Source organism: Hemiscyllium ocellatum, chromosome 8 (genome assembly GCF_020745735.1).
Source record: "Hemiscyllium ocellatum isolate sHemOce1 chromosome 8, sHemOce1.pat.X.cur, whole genome shotgun sequence".
Taxonomy (NCBI): domain Eukaryota; kingdom Metazoa; phylum Chordata; class Chondrichthyes; order Orectolobiformes; family Hemiscylliidae; genus Hemiscyllium; species Hemiscyllium ocellatum.
In genome coordinates this window covers 85,943,559-85,965,862 of record NC_083408.1, presented here as the reverse complement: position 1 = coordinate 85,965,862, position 22,304 = coordinate 85,943,559, and the positions used below count along the sequence as shown (strand labels likewise).

At 38.8% G+C, this 22,304-nt stretch overlaps 1 protein-coding gene across 4 annotated transcripts in view; it reads left to right on the top strand.

Moving 5' to 3' along the window:
- Window positions 1–22,304, top strand: part of LOC132818362 (echinoderm microtubule-associated protein-like 5) — a 230,332-nt gene that overhangs the window by 57,107 nt on the left and 150,921 nt on the right. For all 4 annotated transcript variants that reach the window (XM_060829315.1, XM_060829312.1, XM_060829313.1 and 1 more), the window contains exons 5-6: window positions 1,264–1,449; window positions 3,765–3,900. In XM_060829315.1, coding sequence (XP_060685298.1) covers window positions 1,264–1,449; window positions 3,765–3,900 — 322 coding nt within the window. The remainder of the gene's footprint in view (window positions 1–1,263; window positions 1,450–3,764; window positions 3,901–22,304) is intronic.

Below are 22,304 nucleotides of genomic sequence, written 5' to 3'. Positions count from 1 at the left end.
TTTCTTAAAAGTAAAACCTGTGTTTTATTCATTGGCATGTGTAAGATAACATGCTTAGTTCTAACAATTCAATTATTGTAATGTATAGCTTTCAGAGTATATGGGCCCAGTCAGGATGTTTGCTCACCAGTAGTTAAGCTGGAAAATATTGCAAGCTTGCATAGTTAAAACAGATTTTTCTTTTACCATTACAATAAAACAAAATTAAGGACAGTCTGTCCCCTGCAATTCCATGTTACAACTCTACTGACAACATCTAAAAATGATTTAAAAAGTAGGACAAATAGAAGAAAAATATTTAGCAAATGTCTCTAAGCCCTTCTTTGGCTTCTTGACCAGTTTCAATCACTTTTCTGGCCTGGGCTAATGTTTAAATCATAAAAGACATGAAGGCAAGAAGTAAAAGTAAAAATCAGGAAAGGCAGTCTGTCATTTTATTCTCTAGATGATGATACTGGAGATGGATTATGTGAGATGCAAATCCCTTTGTTTCCCTCCATGCCCACTTTCCCCTGAAGTAGATTGATGAGAATCTCATTGGTGAGCACTTGATGTTTTCAGTTATCCAATAAGGAATCCGAGTTGATGGCTGTGCTTCAGTGGAGCTTTGCAGAATACGTCCTTCATATGGCACAAACGTTTTTTGAGGAATTGGTCAGCTTGATTATAAGCATGTTTTATAATCTGAGGAGTTACTTAAATGTGTGCCGTGGTTTCCTTTCTAATACAAAACTGTCTGAAACACTTTCTCATTACAGCATCTCACATCTGTATTTATTATACTTAATTATTGAAATGGTGTATGCTTGTAATTTTAACTGTAACTGCTTTTGCAATTTTTTAAATGTCCATTCTTCTGGACAATGAAATATTGAACGTATTTTAACTTAGAATTCTGTTCTTGGAGCACTTTTGGAATAAGCAGTTGAAAGCAAGATTAAAATTGTGAAAGAGGATAGACAATGTGTGTGACGGTAAAGATGTGGGAGTTATTTATTTCCAGTTGTGCAAACATTCTATAGACCTCTAGCACAAACATTACTACAGCTAGGCCAGCTGGCTGAATGATCTATCACTGTAACGTGATTCATTTTCAATTCTAGAACTAACACATCTACTCTCTATTTTATAAGGTTAAGCATCAATGCATGCTATAAAAGAGCGTACTTTCTATTCCTTTGGATATTAAATTATAGATCTGCAAATAACACTTCCTTTGTGTACATGTAAAAACCAAAAGTTGATATTTATTTTCTTTTTCAGTTTTGGAGTTTATGTGGGAATGCCTTGACTGCAAAACGGGGTGTGTTTGGTAAAACTGGAGAACTCCAGACTATTTTGTGCCTGGCATGTGCACGGGATGAGATTACTTATTCAGGAGCATTAAATGGTGATATTTATGTATGGAAAGGGATTAATCTGGTGCGGACAGTCCACAGTGCACATGGGGTAAGTACGTATGATGAGAATTTTATGCTTTTAATATAAAAGAAAATGAACTAATGTCCATTATTTTCAAAAAGAGATATCCATATAAATGACAAACCTTTGGTTTTCAAAGTTTGAATGTGTCAATGACTTTAGATTCAGGCTTTGAGCATCCAAATGGCATTTACTTGTTAAAATTTAAATATTGATAATATACAGCAGGCATTTCAAAATGTCTCAATGTGAAATGGAGATTATTGAAATTTTCAATGTGTGATTGCATGTTGACACATGTTTATGCTCAGAGACAAAGCAATAGTGACAAAAATAAGTGATTAAAAATAAATGTCAAAGACTGTCCAAAAAATATACAATGCAGCTAGTTGATAGTCAGTCACTGTCTACTGGTAGCTTAATTTCCTTATTTAATCATGTTTTGTATGCTATTATGGAAAATGCAGCATAAACATTTATCCCACAAACAACAACACCAAGAACATATTGTGTTAACTAAACTCTCACTGTATTTATGGAACTTTGCAGGTTTCAAATGGCCTATCTGCTTATCTATAAAACCATAGTGAATATATTTCAGGACCTTTTTTCCTTTTTTAGTCTTATTTTCTGTTGTGTTTCCACTCCAGTCAGTGTGCTCACACTTTCTTTTGTTTGTTTTTAAAAAAGCCTTTTGAGCACTCAATTGGCTCAAGTCAAAATGTCTAATCAGTTAAGAAGCAAACAGAACATTTTTGGACCTGAACTTTTGTGTACTGTTGATGCCATAATGTTATATGTTACACATCATCATCAGTATCCTTCCATTTGCGTAAAATAGCAGATATGCAGCAAAGCAAATCCATTGAGGAATGGAGTAACGTAAAGGACATACTTTTGCTGATGGCTGAAGGGACTAATCCAAGACAGGCAGTCCTTCTGCAAATGCCACGCATCAAGTTGTTATTGGATGTCGTTGAGAATTGTCATTTTTGCTGTTGCCGGTGGGCGGCACGGTGGCACAGTGGTTAGCACTGCTGCCTCACAGCGCTAGAGACCCGGATTCATTTCCCGCCTCAGGCGACTCTCTGTGTGTAGTTTGCGCATTCTCCCTGTGTCTGTGTGGGTTTCCTCCGGGTGCTCCGGTTACCTCCCACAATCCAAAAATGTGCAGGTTAGGTGAATTGGCCATGCTAAATTGCCCGTAGTGTTAGGTGAAGGGGTAAATGTAGGAGTATGGGTCTGGGTGGTATACGCTTCGGCGGGTCGGTGTGGACTTGTTGGGCCGAAGGGCCTGTTTCCACACTGTAAGTAATCTAATCTAATCTAATCTGTTGCAAAGCTGCTGTACAAAGCACCTTATAATCATGGAGGGATACTCCAGCTCACAAATGATGTTGCTATTTTCTTCTGAAGCCAGCTAATGTCTCCCAGGCATGAGAATTGATGTTGAAGGCCTTCATGTCACAGTTGCAAAAATTTTGAAGTGGGGAGCTTTGGGCATCCTCTTGGTTGTCTGTCTCCAGCTCCCTCACCAAACACAGAATCCTTTGATGTGTGACTGTCTTCCAACAGTCACTTCGTTTGAGGAGTGTTCACATACTTTGGAGCTTTACCTTGGAGGGGAATGTTCTGTACCTCATTTTGTCTTTGTTGAGGTAGCCAGAATTTTCTACAAACAATGTAGATTAAAGTTGTTGAGCTTCCTTTTTTTGTCAATTGTAGGCCATCATTCCTGATGAAGGGCTTTTGCCTGAAATGTCGATTTTCCTGCTCCTCAGACGTGCCTGACCTGCTGTGCTTTTCCAGGACCTCTCTAACCTAAACCCCCCATTATTATTTTATAGCCAAGCAGTTGGCTGTTTAGAACACAAGCCTCATAAACCGGCAGTTTGATCCTAAAAGCCAGTTTGAGGTTATTCCATGCACCTTTTCATAAATCAGTGAAAGATGATGAATGTTTTCCTAATGTGTCAATCGTGATCTTCATCAAGAGACAGATTGTCTGGCATCGTAAACCCAAAGTATCAGAATTTGCTAACCACTTCCAGCAAGTGATGTCTAGTGTGATTGAGGATGAAGATACTCACCCTGTCCCATGAAGATGGTTTTCTACATGCTTCTAGTGGGGGAGGACAGTTTCCATGTTTTGGAGAAACAAGACATCAAAATTGATATGTTTCCATGCCTCTCAAATTAAGGTGCAAATATTATTTGTAACTGCAGACAACACAAACTGACTTGCCTTTTTCAAAATATCTGTTTTATATTGCTGCATGTAAAGAGTTCATGTGACAAAAGTTCACAATAACACTAAGGTGATTTTTTAAAAATTCATTTAGTCAGGAATCTTCAGTATGAATGCCTGTGAGGAAGGATTTGCCACAGGAGGCAGAGATGGTTGTGTTCGCTTGTGGGATTTAAATTTCCAACCCATTACCTTGATAGATCTCAGGGAAACTGATCAAGGATACAGAGGTAAATTAATAATCAATTGCTTTTTCTACCTAATGTCAAGATTTATTAATAAGACTGCATGTAGTATTGTATGAATGAACATTTTGCTTTTGCAGAGCAACAAGTGACTTTGAAAAACGTTTGCCATAATGCTGTACAATCTCTCGCATTTTCGTCCAGGAGTGTTAATATGTCTGTGTAAAAGTGATAGAAGGTTTGACTAAAGATCCTGGCATTACTTTGTTGGGCATCACTGTTGAGTAATTTTCTTAAAAATAGTTCAGACTTTGAAAGAGCGAAGAGGGTGGTCACACACACTCTCACTCTAAAAATATAACCTTAATCTTGACAAAATATCAGCATTCTGAGATGCTTTTGTGCAAAGTCAAGTTCTTTTCCAAAATCACTTTGTCAGGAGCAGTGAACAGATCAGTGAGGGAAGAGAAAATATTTTGACAAAAATATCCTGTCCAAAGCTGGGTGACAGGTATCAAAGAGGATCTGTGGGCAAATAGACATTATTGCCTTGTCCCCAACCAACTTGAACTCCAAAGCAAGAAAAATGATTCAATCCATAAATTTGTATTATCAGCAAATGTGTTGCTATACTAGGAATATGACTTAATCCAATTTTGTTTATGTACAAAATACTTGTGGAACCCAACACCTCCAAGGATTTGAGCAGTAGAAAACCAAGGCCTGAAAGGTCCCTTCCAAATCCTACATTTGCTGAATTGGAACTATATTGTCACACTGTCATTGCAACTGGTCACAATGCCAGCATTCCCTTACTAATAGCACCATGGGTGTCCCGACAAACCAAAGACCAGTTCAAGAGGTAACTCGCCATCAATGTTTACAGGTCAAGCAGGGATGTGCAATCAAGCCAGCAATGTCCACATCACATGTATGGGTAAAAAAACAAAACTGTAAACAGAGCGACAGTTTAACAAAGGAGTTAATTTCAGTATTACCTTTTTTGAAGTTTTAGTCAAATGTTTTTCCCTTGGTGCCTTGTCTGGGCAAGATTGAAGGTGCAGAAATTTTGCTTAATGCATTCAGCATGATATGAGCCCAATTAACAAAACAACTTTTTTTTATTCAATGAGTAGCGATATTGCCTAATCAGTGGCACTCTTGAGCTGGTGAAAAATGCAGAAGATAGTTATAAAGTCATAGAAACAGGCCCTTTGGCCAACTCATCCACACTGACCAGGTTTCCTAAACCAAACTTATCCCATTTGCCAGCATTTGGCCCAAATCCATCTAAATCTTATTTATCCATGTATCTGTCCAAATGTCTTTTATATGTTGTTATTGTACCCACATCTACCACTTCCTCTGGCAACTCATTCCATACACTCACTATCCTGTGTGATAAAAGTTATTTTAATTACATTTTTATCAATGTTTTTTACTACATTTTTGTGGTGTATCTTCTGAGGTGTCTGGCCGCAAGCTACTGTGCACCTGTAGATTTAGTGTTAACTTGGCCAAGTGATGATCCTCTTGCATTTCAGTGAGAAGATTTTGGGTTCAAGTTTTATGTCTGGACTAATGTGTATAACCTACTGAAAAGTTTCTATTTCAGATGAGTTGTCAAACTGAGATTGTGTGTGCATGTCTGGACTTTTCAAGTAGAGCAATGGGATATTTTTAGAGTAGGGATGTTCTTCTGCTGATCTACCAAATACCTATCCTGCTGTTATCACCAAACCGCTCATTCCTTTATGCCATATTTGCAAACATAATAAGTGACTAATTTATTGGCTTCAAATTGACTTGGAATGTTCTGATAGTACAATCAGTGCTATATATTAGCATTGCCTTTCTTTAATTATTGCTTAAAATGTATATCTGCTAACTACCAACCAAATATACATAGCCTACATACTGTCGGAACAAATCACATATAGCAAGAATATATGCTTGAAAAATGAGTAATCACAGCAAGTTAGGCAATTGAAACTCTCTTTCTGCCATTTATCTTATTCACCCATGTGAATGTCCACAATGAGTAGAAGCATAAGTTAAATATGTCTTTATAAATAGACAATTTGGAAGTAATTTAAAATATTAAAATTGTTTGCAAAACGGTTCATTTTTCTCACCTCTCTTGTTGTCAGGGATTGCACTGAAGGATTTATCTGAGCCTTAGATTTAAAACTACTCTGGAAAATTTCACACACCAGAGAGAGAGACAGACAGATTGAGACTAGGATGCAGAAGTTTCTGGAAGAAGTAATTTTAAAAACCTTGCATTAGAGGGAAAGGAGGGCACTGAGAAGACTTGAATTAATTGAGAGAAGTGGAACCCCAAGAGCACATGGGCTGAATCTCATAAAACGCAAATTCAGGACTGATATCAGAAAACCTTTGAAAAATGAACTAGCCAAAAGATGGGAATTCTAAGAGAATGGTGAGGCAAAGAACTTGAAATCATTAAACAATGCTGCTGTGTGATTATTGAGGCTTTAATTAGAGGTACTAAAATAAGTTGAGTGGCCTACCTCCTCCATATTTTAAATAGTGCTTTTGAAAAAGTAGTTACCAATAACAGTTGTGAAAATGAATTTTGTAATGTTTTCAATACATAGTTAATGATTCCTGTTTCTTGATTAACCCTGCCTTCTGTTGTGCTTTTTTTCCAATCTTGGTGAAGTCTGGGTGCCTGCTCTTTTACATAGATTGGTCAACTGTACAAATTGGGGAAATGTCTGATGTTTTGTATAGCTGCCATGCTTTTATTCTGCAACATGAATCTTTTGAATTAAGCTGGTTTTAAGTAATGCAAATTGGTGACATTACACGCATGATGTGCTGTAGTCAATCTGCCACTGATTGGTTTGTAGGGAATTGCTTATTTGATTTTTGTCAATTGCTTGAACACCCTTGATTAGTCATTTTGTGTTGACATAGTTGTCATTTCATTAACTGTTGTATCAAGAGATTACATGCATGCATTGTGATAAAAGATCTAAACAAAAATATCATTTTTGACATTTGGGTTTCAAAACAGTGCCATATTTGTATTGATTAGTTTCTGTAAAGAATTCATTTTAAGAAAAATAAACAAGGTCAGAAAGCCCTTCTGGAATACTGACCAAATCCAGTCTTTTTAAGAATAGGTGACTGTAAATCTTGGTGGTGTTAATGGTGGTGTTTATACCTTTAAGGTTTTTGACAAAGCAAACATGAAAGGCTTCCAGCTTTATTTTCAATTCAGAAATGAGGATGAGCAAGTTTATTTTAAATTCTGATCAGAAGACACCAGTGTTGAGTTCAGAAGTCAGCTTTGTTTCATTTCTTGGATAATGAATCAGGACAGTTCAGTGAATAAGTTACTTTAACAGAACAACTTAGTTTGTGAGACATTCAAACCAGTTTGTTTAGAAATGTGCATGTTGTTAGCACTGAAAGACTTTAGGTTTTCAGATTTGTGGAAAAATTCACTTTGGCAGATTTGGAAAGAATTCTCTCAATTATCTCCACAGTCATAGAGTTCAGACAGCATGGAAACAGACCTTTCGGTCCAACCAAACATAATCCCAAACTTAACTGGTCCCATCTGCCTGCTTCTGGCCCATATCCCTTTCTTATTCAGGTACTTATTCAAATGTCTTTTAAACATTGCAGTTGTACCGCATCCACCACTTCCTCAGCAAATTCATTCCACACGCAAACCACCCTCTGCTAAAAATTTGTCTCCAAGTCTTTTTTAAATCTCTCTCCTCTCACCTGAAAAATTTGCCCCCTAGTCTTGAAATTCCCCACCCTAGGGAAAAGACAACTCCCATTAACTCTATCTATATCCCTCATCATTTCGTAAACTTATATATGGTTGCCTCTCAACCTCCTATGCTCCTTGAAAAAAGTCTCATCCTAGCCAGTTTTCTTTATAATTCAAGCCTTCCATACCCAGCAGCATCCTGATGAATCTCTCCTTAACCCTCACCAACTTAATGATAGCATTCGTATTACTGGGTGACCAGAACTGGACACAGTATTCCAGAAGATGGATCATAACTTTCCTGTACAACCTAAACTTCTATTCTCAAAGGACTGAGCAATGAAGGCAAGCATGCCAAATGCCTTTTTAACCACCCTGTCTATATGTGTTGCAAAATTCCAAAAATTATGGACCTGAACCCCTACGTCCCTCTGTTCTACAACACTACCCAAGGCCTGGTCATTAATTGTATAAGTTCTACCTTGTTTGTTGTATCAAAATGCAATACCTCAGATTTATCCAGATTGAACTCCAACTGCCATTTTTTAACCCATTGACCCTTTGATCAAGATCCTTTTATAATCTTAGAAAAACCTTTTCCGCTGTCAACCATGCCTCTCCCTGTAGCTCAAGTTCTCCATCCCTGGCAACAACTTGTAAATCTTTTCTGAACCCTTTCAAATTTCACAACATCTTTCTGATAGGAAGGAGACCAGAATTGCATGCAGTATTCCAACAGTGGCCTAACCAATGTCCTGTACAGTTACAACTTGACCTCCCAACTCTTGTACTCAATACTCTGACTAATAAAGGAAAGCGTACCAAATGCCTCCTTCACTATCCTATCTACCTATGACTCTACTGTCAAGGAGCTACGAATGTGCGCTCCAAGGTCTCTCTGCTCAGCACTGTCGAACTGGGATCCAATGCGATTGATGAATGAACTGGATAGATTAAGAACTAGAATACAGACAAAGTTTAGGGTACACCCAACTTTATGGAGGATGCAAATTGGGAGGCCATCCAGAAGAACATAGCTTTGGATAAGGCTTTCAGCAGAGGAGCTGACAAGAGGTTAGAAAAAAATTGAGCAATGTGTTTGGTAATGAAGCTGCTAAACTGTGAGACCTGAGAAATTTCAGTCTCTAGAAGCTGCAGTAATTGTTCATTTTGTTATGAGATGACACCTTCTGCTATTACTACTTTAATCAGAGAAATTTTACACAACCCATGCATATCAGATCACAAAACTAGTTAGTTGGTCACCATTCAATATCTGCATTCACACAGCAAGACTGTTCCTATAGGAAGTCAGCTCTCACAGAACTATGATCTAGGTGGCAACCACTTCAGGAGGGAAAGAATAAGGATGTAGAAAAAATATGTTAAGGTTAATAAGGGAGAAGCATGGGATGTTTTAGCAAGCATGCAGCTACATAAATCCCCAGGACTTGATAAGATGTATTCCAAGTCAGTTAAGCAGAATACAAAGGAATTGAAATAAAGGGTCTAATGTCACTGGTCTTGAGCTTCTTTTAATATGTAGTGTTGAGGAGCAAGTTGAAACTTTGCCAAATGATTTAAGATCATTCTAACTGTCATAATATATTTAACCATAAGATTTAGGAGCAAAAATAAACCATTTGGCTGATCGAGTCTGCCATTCCACTGTAATAAGAATTGGCTGATCTGATAATCCTCAACTCCACTTTCCTATCTTTTCTTCATAACCCTTGATTTCCTTACTGATTTAAAAAGTCTTTCCATCTCAATGTTAAAGACTATGTCAACAGACCTCCAAGATAAAGAGTTTCACAGATTGACTGACTACCCTCAGAAAAATTCCTCCCTGACTCTGTCTGAACTGGGCAACCCCTTACCCTGAGATTATGTTTTCTTGTCATAGACTTTCCCACAAAGGGAAGCACCCCCTCCTGTGCTACCTATTTCGATAGCTTGATTTGTATTTTTATTCTCTTGTGTAATAAATGTCTGTGCTGAAGAGTCTGCAGACTGACCTGCGTGTGTCTGTGAATAACCATCACATTGATAAATTAAATTTTCAAATATATACATCCTCTATCCAAGCAGATTTCATTTGAGAGCTGACTTGTCTAGTCCCATCAACTGGGATCATAACAACATATAGCCATACAAGTAAATACACAGACTGTATAATCCAATACGCTTCTGTGTTAGGATACAAATCTTTACTGTGAAAAATCCCAAGCTAATACTGTGGCTATGCTACAGACCAGTGCAAGGCAGGGGTTAGTTTACTCTGTGAAGAGAAAAGGGATATATGCAAGAAAAAGTAAGTGATTGAAATCCACATTCAAATAAATCTCGTATAAATGAGCCAGAATTGCCAAATGCATCATAATCCAGTGCCCAGCAGATGCTTATCTTTGCCTGGTATTTGCAAATCGCCAAGACATTATATAATATAAGTGAAAGTTGTACCATTTTCTGGGGGACAATAATTGCAAAATGGTCACATGTAAAGCTAAATAATAAGGACATAAGAACATTTTAAAAGTATAGTTTGGAGGAGGGTATTTACCAGCATAGAAGTAGAAACAAAACCAAACACCTTAAAAGAATAATGCCAATTAGACTGAAGAAATAAATAATTAAGGATTAGCAAACCATAATTTAGCTGGTATGATCCTAATCAATTACAATTAAATCAGAAAAAGAATCTGTTTCAGCTTCCTTACAGAACAGAAGGGGCAAAGAGAGACAGAAAACAGCATAACTGCAGAGTTAAAAAGAATAGTATAAAACATCACTTTAGTACTACAATAGCATAAAGACTGCCAGAGAAGAGGAAAGCATCTTTAAAAGATGCAAATACAGTTGTCCTGAAATAGAAAGTGGGCACTAGTATTAAATGCTTTGATTGGTTACTTCCACTCCTTATCTGTAACATATGGTATAAACAGTAGAAAGTGAGGACTGCAGATGCTGGAGATCAAAGTCAAGAATGTGGTGCTGGAAAGGCACAGCAGGTCTGGCAGCTTCTGAGAAGCAGGAGAATCGACATTTCGGGCATAAGCCCTTCATCAAGAATCCTGAATGAAGGGCTTATGCCCCGAAACATTGATCCTCATGCTCCTCAGATGCTGGCTGACCTGCTGTGCCAGCACCGCACTCTCACCCATGGTATAAACAGTGCACTTATCTAAAATGATAATACCAAGGCAATGCTCAGAACTGACAAATAAATTAGTAAACACTAGGGAATCTCTGATAGATCAGCAACTGGCTATTGTGGTGTCTGTCTTTATCAACATAAAAAGTAGCAAGTCAAGTAAATCAAACCAATTAGTCTTCAATTCCAGATAAAGTAATGGAATTGGTTGTCTGAAATAAATTTGCTTTAGTACTGCCGTCAGCAAGTAAACATATAAAAAGGCTTTAAACAGGGGTGTACCCTGCCTGATAATCTACTTGATTTCTTTGAAGTAGCAGAGCATTGTATTCTGACAACCTTCAAAAATCACTGACATAAACTATCAAGAGGCATTTGAAGAAAATGCCACATAAACAGCTACTAGATAATTCATTATAATGACTGGGAAATGGACAAGACATCAGCCGAAAGATTTTAAAAAGGTTAGCAAAGTTAATGGAGTTCCCCAAAATTAGAAATTCAAACTAAATCAATTACATGATTGAGACACTGAATGCTCATGATTGGTCAAATCTTTGAGTGATATCAAATTGGAGGAGCACCTGGACTGGAGGCAAGTAACAATTTTATAATAACAGAAACCAAAAATGTGAGTGGACCAAGCAATGGCCAATGAAATTTAATATACTCTATCAGTCACAGGGAAAAAAATCTGACTTGCCCATTCTCAGAATTATTTCGAAACAGCCAAAAATGAAGTTGAAACTTAGGAGTTTTCATAATTGCTCCATTTGAATATGTAAAGGCACTGCAAAGTATTTATTCACAAGTGAAGGGAAATGCTGAGCTCTAAAGCTAAATCATTTGCACGCCAGTCATTGGAAGTTGTGATCAAATTATTAAGTGTTTTTGTTAGACCATAGATTGGGCACTGTGATCTGTTCTAGTCTTTGAAAAAATGGGGAGTCATTCAATCAGAGAAAAGCCACATGCCTAGAGTCAGGATTCTGCTGAAAGACTCAAACACTTCAGCTGGAAGTGACGCATCAGAGAAATGATGATATTATGATTAAAAAAAGGGAGTTGCCATCTTCATCATCAGCCTTGAGAAATAAGGATGACATCTGCCAGACTTTGTGACTTCAGCAGGTCAATCCCAAAGCCACAGCTCCTTTGGCAGAGGGAGCAAGAATTCCCCTAAGGGTGACAACTTCTTTCGACAGTTTTCTGCTCTCTCCACTTCTGCTTTTGTTGCTTTTCTGCAGCAGAGTTTGTGGTCATTTCCGATTGTGTTGTAACTTTTTGGATGAGGTGTTGCCAAATGGCACAGTTCCTTCCATGTGCCAATGTCAATTTGTTCCCTTTGCAATGAGACCTTCAGAGTATCTGTAGAATGTTTTCTCCATCCCACTTAAGATTAGCTGCCATCCTTAAGCTATGAAAAGAAGATCTGCTTTGGAAGCCGACTATTTGACATGCTGATACCGTTCAGACCAGTAGAGCTGATTTTGAAAGATTGTGGTTGCAATGCTGGAGGAATTATCTTTTGTGTGGATGCTGGAGTTTGTTTATCCGTCTTTCCATGTCACATTGAGCATCTTGTAGGGACACTACTTGTGGAAATTTTCAATGCCCAAAGGTACTGTGGTGGTGACTCACACTCTTTAGATATTGCAAGTTTGGATTTGCTGACAAATGCAAAGCTGAAACCGATACTGTACTCAAAGTCCACATGCCCATTGACCTCTTCTGCATGTAAAGGATCTTTCAACTTCAAGACAAGCACCTGCCCTCCAGCTATTACTATTGTTGGGGAGATAATAGATGATGTTGCAAACTTCCCACATTTCAGCAGTAGCTTTTTTAACTGGTCAATGTCAAAGGGGACATCAAACACATAATCAGCTATGCCAGCACAGCCCTCCAAAAATAGCATAACAGGTTTCAACAACAGGAATCTCTCTGAGGGTAGAGGCCTCAGTCTAAAGAAGATAGTCAATTATTGATTAATCTGGAATCCTCCTTCAAAATGTACACTGAGAACACAACTCAAGAGAGAGTGTCAAATGCATAAATAACTTGTTGATGAAGATGGTTTCTTTATTATTGAGAGAATGATCACCGATGCAATAGAATTCTGGGCAGTGTAGGAGAGGCAAAATCCTAGAATGGTTTGAGTTGGATTGCCATCTTCTTTTGTAAGGACCTTGTGAACATAATGCAAAAAATGTAATGAATTTATTTATATATCCAATGACGCTATGTAGTAAATCCTCAGTCACATAATTTGGTTGTCTACTAAGTTGATTGCTTTTTAATATTGGCACTGCATGGTGATGACAAGATGAAAGTTCCTATTTGAACATCACAGATTTGACAGTTAAAGAGGAATTGAGTAGTCATCAAATCAATGAAAGTTGGAAGATCAGATAAATTAATTGCCAACATGGCAAAAGTAATTTATTTCACTGTCAAGAGCAGTACTTTGAAAATTATGAAATTCCTTATCTGAAGTCAGTTTGCTATGTTAGGAATATGACAGCAAATTTTCTTTTGACTATTCTTATCAAAACCTAAAGAGGGAAGAAAGAAGGAGGTGACTTTAGGAAATAGTAACTGGGGAACATCAAAGACAGACAAGGGAGCAGTGATGCAACAGAATGATATGAAAAGCAGGATTAGGGACTGATAGAGTTGATGGAGAGTAGTTTGTTAGGAAAGGTGACAGTTGATTTGGAAGTAGCTTGCAGGGTAGAACTGATCAAGGAGAAAACAACACAGATTAGCTGTTAATGTGTTGGATGCACATGACATGGTTTGGTAAGTGGGAAGGGACATGGATTTGAAATGGCAAATGGGCAAAAGAGGTAGGGTATCTTGAACTTGAGAATCTTGAGGGAAGAGAAAAGGTTTGGTCATGAAGGATTTTAAGGCTGACAGACAGAATGTTAATCAGTAAGGGAATCATGGGTTATAGAGAAAAAGCAGGACTATGGTATTTGGGATTATCTGATCAGCTACGATCTCGTTGAATGGCAAAGCAGAATCAATGGGCTGAGTGGCCTACTTCTGTTTCTACATTTTACGGCCTGTCTTAATTTTTGAAGTAGATAATCAAGTGAAGCCACACGCAATAATCAGTGGTGGTATTTTGCATAAATATCAAACGTGATCACATTCATATTTTTCTTATTTAAGGTATGGGCCATTTTTAATTTACAAGATGCTGTTGCCATATTATTGGGCTTTGGATTCAGTGGAGAATGAAATTCAAGAAAGTACGTGAGCTTTAGGAAGTTGGGTCCAACTGTATTTCACCCCAATTTGTTAAACCAAGACTGTTTAACACACCCTCTGTAGAAGTGCATTATCAACTTGCAATATGTTCATGGCTCAATTATAGCATATTAACTTGGGCTTTGCAGTTTTACCTTTGGCTGTAATGCATTTCCAGGTTTCTTTATTATCTACACTTTGGAATTCTGATCTTGCAGATTAGCATGGGTGTCACCTCTCTTGTGTTGTGCTAGATGTCAAATGAGGACCAAGATGACGGCATCAACAGCATAGGAACTGAATCAACAATAGAAGTAGAATTTTCACCAGTCTAAAACCTTATTGCTCTCAAACCTACAATTGCTTAGGAGGGAGATATCAGCAGAGAAGTACAGCTTGCAGAAGGCGATACTGGTACACAATGCCTTCGATCAAAGTTGAGCTTCCTAGGCATGTTGACACACCAGTTACTAAGGAAGCTCAGGATGTCCATCAGATGGTGATAGTCATTGTGGTCAACAGTTCCTCTACTACTTTGCTTCTAGGTAAAAACAATGACTGCAGATGCTTGAAACCAGATTCTGGATTAGTGGTGCTGGAAGAGCAGAGCAGTGAAATCAACGTCTCAGGCAAAAGCCCTTCATCAGGAATAAAGGCAGTGAGCCTGAAGCGTGGAGAGATAAGCTAGGCGTGGGGGGTGGGGAGAGAGTACCACAGAGTACAATGGGTGAGTGGGGGAGGGGATGAAGGTGATAGGTCAGGGAGGAGACGATGGGGTGGATAGGTGGAAAAGGAGATAGGCAGGTAGGACAAATCCGGACAAGTCATGGGGACAGTGCTGAGCTGGAAGCTTGGAACTCGGGTGAGGTGGGGGAAGGGGAAATGAGGAAGCTGTTGAAGTCCACATTGATACCCTGGGGTTGAAGTGTTCCGAGGCGGAAGATGAGGCAGGTCATTCCAGGGCTTATGCAGAGATATTTGCAGGAACTCAAGAGTTTATAAAATAGAAAATGTATAATCAATTGCTTTCTTGCCTTGCCCATCTATTATGCCAACTTCACCTGTAATGACGCCAGTCAAAAAGAGTGCACGCTTAAATTTGAGGCCCTGCTTAGCTTGCCACAGACAAAAAGCATCATTCGCATACTTTGTACCTCAGGCACCCTTAAAACTGTTAGAAGTGTCTGTCAATTCTAAGAGTTTACATTTCAGCAAAGTGCAAAATTACATAATCCTTGAGTATGTGTGCAGAATACCCAGACAACTGCCACGTATTTTAATCCTGCTGCCCATCCTCCTGAGCAACCTGTCATCTGGAAACAGGGATATTGTCTGGTTTCTCACAGGTGAAGGCTGCTTACTTAAATGTTGCTGATATCATCTCTCAGAAACCTGAGGAAGGTACCCAAGAATGATACAGTGAAATATATGTAACTGCCAGATGTGCTATTGAAGAAGCCATCAGCATTGCAGATGTGTTTTTCATGTAGATATATTTGAATGTGCCTATTAGTGCATACTAGGTAGGGCCTCCAAAATGGTTGTGATACACTGCATTTCGCAAAACAGCGAGATTTGCACCTGAAGGATAAACAAGACACAGCAGGCAGAGCAACCTTCACAAATTCCAGGGAGCAGAGAAGAGCAGAAAGTGATGTCAGCAACGTACTTCCAGAGATTAACTTGGATACCAATTGTCCCACTCAGCTGACCACCAGTTGCAAAGGTTGCTTGTTAATTCCCAACTTCCAAGAGTGCCCAGAACACAATGAAGCATCATTTTTGTAAGTCATTATTTGCACCATCACTTCATGTCTTCTCACTTATCATCAAAACTGAAAAGGCTACTTGTGAGCCAGAATGCAAGAATTGGAAAGTGGTAATTAAACATTTTATTTATATGGCTTTAGCATTATAAAACAGAATCTAACATTGTGTAACATGCATATGTTGCAAACCTTTGCTCTTTCATTTCCGAGCAGTTCTCTGTAATTTGATGCCTGTGGCTTCAGCAGAGTGAGACAGGGCACTCCTCTCCCTGTTCCTGATCTTTGCTGAAGTCCTCGAGGTTTGAAAGTGCTCTAGGATCAAACATCAGAAGGCTTAGATTTAAAGTGATTTGCAAAGGAGGCAAAAATGATGCAAGAACATTTTTTTTACACAGTGAGTAGTTCAGGTATGGAATATAGAAGTGTGGTGGAAGCAGGTTCAATTGAGGCATACAAGGAGGTTAGACATAATATGCAAGGATATGTGGGATAAAACAAGAAATAATAATAACTGATTCTCTTTGGGAGAGTCAGTGCAAATGAGTCAAATGGCCTTCTTCTGCACCATATCATAGTGATTCTGTGATATTTCACATGCTATAGACATCACAGCAGCATGAGGGCATGTTGAATGCCATATGGTTATCTGATACTTGATTTTGTCAACTGATAACTGAAATATTCCTCCTCCTCTTTTGGAATTTAGTCACACCAAGGCTCCTCTGATTCTCAATGCTCTCTCATATGTATTTGTTATTTATAAGATGGTTGGTGGGCCTGATATTTTGTACTGTTCTATATCTGCAAAGAAGAAAACACAAATGCTGCCAGACCTGTTGCATTACTCGAGCATTCTCTGTAGTTGTTTCATGTTTCCAGCATCTGCAGTATTTTATTTTTATTAAAAGAGCATTTGTTGAACAGATGTATAGATGTTAATGGCGACTTTGAGGGAGAAGCATGCTATTGTGCAAAGAAGAAAGGACAAGGGAAGGGTGTCAGTCTGTGCTAAATCAAATAGTAAAATGTTTTTGAAACATATTAATAGTAAAGGCCCATAAGGAACAAGCAGGGTGAGGTGCTCCCTGAAGCAAATACTATGGGAGAAGTACTCAATAAGTACTTTGCTTTTGTTATTGCCAAATTAGAAAAGGTGACAATGGCCTAGTTGAAAATGTGAATGTTGAGCAACTCAGTAGTATGTTTGAAAATCTCACAACACCAGATTATAGTCCAACTAGTACTTCCAAATAAACCTGTTGGACTATAGCCTGGTATTGTGTGATTTTAACTTTGTCCACCCCAGTCCAACACTGGCACCTCCACATCAGATAAAGAAGTAGTGCTAAAAAAGCTGACCGCACTCCAGTTGGAAATGTCACCATCTCCCATAGATTTTCAAGGCCAGCAAGAGGTCACCAGACACCACCAGAACTGCAACGCTTTCCAAGGCATGGGCCCCTATTATCAGGGTGAACCCATTCCAGGGCCCCCTGCCCTTCACAAAGAAAATGCATCCCATATTGCTGAGAAATGTAATAGAAAAAAAATTGCAGAACTATTGACAGAAATTTTCCAGGCCTCTTTGAACATGGGATTAGTCCCAGGGCACTGGGAATTGCAAATGTGACACCATTGTTTTTTTTAAAAAAGGCAAAGGAGAACCCAGGAAACAACAAACCTGTCCACTTGACATAAAAAAATGGGAAAACTGATGGAAGCTAAAGCTTTGTCCGTCAAGTTTGACTGAGTTCTTTGAGGTGACATAGGCAGTGAACGAGGATAATGCTGTGGATGTTGTATCGTTGAACTTTCAAAAAGCATTTGGTATCGAACTACATGGCAGGTTGGTTAGCACGTCAAAAATGTTTTTAATTAATGGGTCCTTGGCAGCATGAATTAACAGTTGTCTTAAAGATAGGAAACACAGGGTAGGTATCTCAGATTGGAGATGAGTTGAAAGTGTTGCTTCCCAGAGATTGGTGTTGGGGCCCTTGTTTCTTCTGATTTTATATAAATAATTTGGTCATTGAGGAAAAATCCCTAAATTTTGAGAAAATACTAACCTCTGGTGAATAGTGAATTGTGAGGATGGTGCTGGGTGACTTCATGGGAATATTAACAAGCTGGTCATATAGGCAGACACCTGGCAGCTGAATTTCAATATAGAGAAATGCATGGGAATGCAATGTTGTAGAAGAATCATGGAGAGACAATACAGGCTCAATGGTACAACTTTCAGGAAGTACAGGAGCAGAGGAATGTCAAGATTGAAGTGTGCAATGTCTGAAGGTGACTGAGCAAGTTGAAACAGCTAAGAAGGCTTATCGAATCCTTATGTTCATAAATAGAGGTATAGAGTACAAAAGCAAGGAAGTAAGGCTACACCTCCACAATTTATTGGTCAGACCACATTTGGAGCATTATGTTCAGTTCTGGGCACCTTTATTCAAGGAAGGATGTTAAAGCCCTGGAGAGAGTTCAAAGGAGGTTTACTAGAATGATAACAAGAATAAGGGATTTTAGATACAAGGAAAGATTACAGAAATTGGGCATATTCTCCTTGGAGCAGAGATGATTAAGAGGTGACTTTATTGAGCTCTTCAAAATTATGAACAATATTGACAGGTTAAAGAAGTACATGTCACTAACTAGGGATCGCACTGTTAAGATTGTCAGCAAGAGAGGTAGGAATATGACAAGGAGAAACTTATTTACTCATAGTTGTTAAGACTTGGAAAGCACTGCCTGAAGAGTAGTGGAGGTGGATTTAAAGGAGTTTTCAAAAGAGAGCTAGATATATATTAGAAAGTGATGAATTTAGAGGGCTAAGGAGATAGGGCTGGAGAATGGGACTAGCTGGGTGGCTCTTTCAGGAACTAGTACAAACATGATAGGTCCAATGGCCGCCTCCTGTAGTGTGAAATGGGACAATTCTATGAGGTTAATGATGCATAGATAGATGGTGATGTGAGGGAATGTGTTAAAACTTGGCAATAATAGCTGCAAATTAGGAGGTGGAAAGAATTGGGTGGCACGATGGCACAATGGTTATCACTGCTGCCTCACAGCGCCAGAGACCTGGGTTCAATTCCCTCCTCGGGCAACTGTCTGTGTGGAGTTTGCATATTCTCCCCGTGTCTGCATGGGTTTCCTCCGGGTGCTCCGGTTTCTTCCCACAGTCCAAAAATGTGCAGGTTAGATGAATTGGCCATGCTAAATTGCTCATAGTGTTAGGTAAGGGGTAAATACAGGGGAATGGGTCTGGGTGGGTTGCTCTTCGGAGAGTCGGTGTGGACTTGTTGGACCAAAGGGCCTGTTTCCACGCTGTAAGTAATCTAATCTAGTCAAAAAAAAGAGAAACTCAATGAAATGACAATTACCAGGGAAGTGGTACTGAGTGGACTGTTGGAGCTGTGGGCTGAGAAATGCAAGGGTTCATTCAACCGTCTTAAAGAGATGACTCATGAGACAGTATAGGTGGTGATTTGATGCTTATGAGGTAGTATGAATAATTCACAAGATTCTAGGAAGATTTTCATCAAAAGTGAAAGTAGCAATATAACCTCTCTATTCAATAAATTGGTAGGTTGATGTTTGTTATGGGAAAGGTTATTTGTCAGTCAATAAGGAGGTTACAGAACAGTACAGCACAAGAATAGGTCCTTTGGCCCCAATGTCTGTACCAACCGTAATGCTATTCTAAACTAATCCTATTTGTCTGTACATAACCCATATCCCTGTACTTGCTTGTTCATGTGTCTGTCAGAATGCCTCCTAAACATTGCTATCATATTGGCTTTGACCACCTCCCCTAGTAGTACATTCCAGGCACCTACCACACTCTGCGTTAAAAAAAACTTGCATCACAAATCTCCTTTTAAACTTTCCTCCTCTTTTTAAAACTATAGACCCTGGTTTTTGACATTTCCAACCTGGAAAAAAGATTTGGACTATCCAGAGAACTTAGTAAAACTCAAAGTAGTCATGAAGAGTCAGCATAGTTTTGTGAAAGAATTTCATATTTAACCAATTGATTAGAGTTCTTTTGAAGGAATAACATCAAATGTGGATAGAGGGGAGCCTTGGATTTTGAGAAGGCATTTGGCAAGATGCCATTGCTAAGGTTTATACACCATGTAGGAGCTCCTGGTATAGGGGATTTCATACTAGGATGGATACAAGATTGGCTGGATGGCAGAAAATGACAAATATGCAGAATAAGACCATTTTCTGATTGGCAGTTTAAGATTAGTGGTGCCTACAAAGTCTTGGCCTTTTACAATTTATGTTAATGATTTTGATGAGGAGAGTGAGGGCATTGTAGTTAAATTTGTGGATCAGATAGAGATAGTCAGCAAAAAATGGGTGAAGTGTACATAGGATGTGTCCACTTTTATAGGTAGTATATTAGCTTGTATAGAGAATTGGCTAACAAATAGAAGATAGAGATTTTTTTGGGGGGGAGCATTTTCAGCAAGGCAACCTGTGACATAAGAGCAGTGTTGGGCCATAATTATGACTTGGTCAGGAAAGTGAATGTACTCCAACCAAGTTTGTGGATAACACAAAAATCGGTGAGAAGGGAAGTGGTGAGAATGTCACAGAGTGTGCAGAGAGATATAGATGGGTTAAGTGAGTGAGCAAAACCTTGGCAGATGGAATATAATGTGGAAAATTGTGCAATTATATACTTTGGTAGGAGGACTAGGGGAGCTGAATATTATCTGAATGGAGAAAGACTACAGAGAGCCACAGGACAGAGATTTGGGAGTCCTCAAACAAGAATCACAAAAAGCCAGCTCAATTTCATCTGGTAATAAGGGAGGCAAATAGAAGTTGTTTATTTCAAAGGGAATGGAGCATCAAAGTAGGGAGGTTTTGCTAAAAAGATGCAAGGCATGAGTCAGACCACAGATGGAATCTGGGGACAGTTTTTGGCATCTTTTCTAAGGAAAGGTATAATTACAATTCAATTTTCAAGATGTTTCACTGGGTTTGTAGTGATTATAATGAGCTCAGTCAGGTGGACCTCATAATGAGTTCCCTGGCTGGGGCTGTTAATCTGGTCCAATAAGAGAGCCCTGGCTGACAGATATAAATAGAAGGTCAGAGCCTCTGGTCATTCTGAGGACTGGCACTGAGAGAGCTGAACTCTCCACGTGTAAATAAAGGGTGACTTGGTGAAGAGATACAAGTCTCTGTGTGGTTATTTCAGACTAATGCTAGGTTTGGCGATACTGTCTTAGGTGAAGAGGTTGAGCAGGTTGGGCCTGTATTCATTGAAATCTAGCAGAACGAGAGGTGACGTAATCCCAAAATAAAGTTGCACATTTAAGACAAGATTGAATCAGAATTTCTTCGACAGTGAATCGATGGAATTCTTGACTGAGAGATGTTAAAGGCTGGTCATTAAGTATATTCAAGGCTGAGGTAGACAAATTTTTAAGCAATGAAGGAATCAAGCATTGTAGAGAAACACCAGGAAAACTGGATTGAGAATTGTGATCAACTATAATCTTATTGACTGGCAGAGCAGACTGAATTAGCTGAATAGTTTATTTCTTCCCCTTCTGTCTTCAGTCTTATGCCCTGATAAAGTTGTAGATGGGTATAGACAGGTTGAGAGAATATGAAAAAATTCTGACAGATGAAGGATATAATGTGAGGAAAATATGACTTGGTCAGGAAAGTGAATGTACTGCAACCAAGTTTGTGGATAACACAAAAATCGGTGAGAAGGGAAGTGGTGAGAATGTCACAAAGAGTGTGCAGAGGGATAAAGATGGGTTAAGTGAGCGAGCAAAACCTTGGCAGATGGAATATAATGTAGAAAAATGTGCAATTATATACTCTTGCAGAGTAGTACTTAAAGAATGACTATAGAATTCTAGTGTGTAAGTTAGTATCCAGATACAGTAGTTAGCACTGCTGCCCCAGCCTTGATTCCAGCCTTGGGTAACTGTCTGTGTGGAGTTTGCATGTTCTCCCCATGTCTGCACTGGTTTCCTCTGCATACTCCAGTTTCCTTTCACAGTCTCTTGTCAGTTGAACATGAAGGCAAGGTTGATCAGCTTCTGTTATACAGAGCATTGGTGAGACCACGTCTCTCTCACTGTGTACATTTTAGTTACGTACAAGAGGAAGAATGTAAGTGAATTGGAAATAGTTTAGAGGAGGTTTGCTGGTTGTTACCTGGAATGTATGGGTTATCATCTGAGGGATGTTTGGATAGACTGGACTTGTTTTCACTGGAGAAAGTGAGGACTGCAGATACTGGAGATCAGAGTCAAGAGTGTGGTGCTCGTAAAGCACAGCAGGTCAGGTAGCATCTGAGGAGCAGGAGAATCAATGTTTTCACTGGAGTTTATAAGAATTAAGGGTGAATTGATTGAATTATATAAGACCTGAATGGTCTAGATGAGGTGTAGAATTGATATGTTCTCTTGTGAGCAAGTCCAAAGTAGAGGTTATCCTATTAAGACAAAGATGAAGAGATTATTTTCTCAGAGGG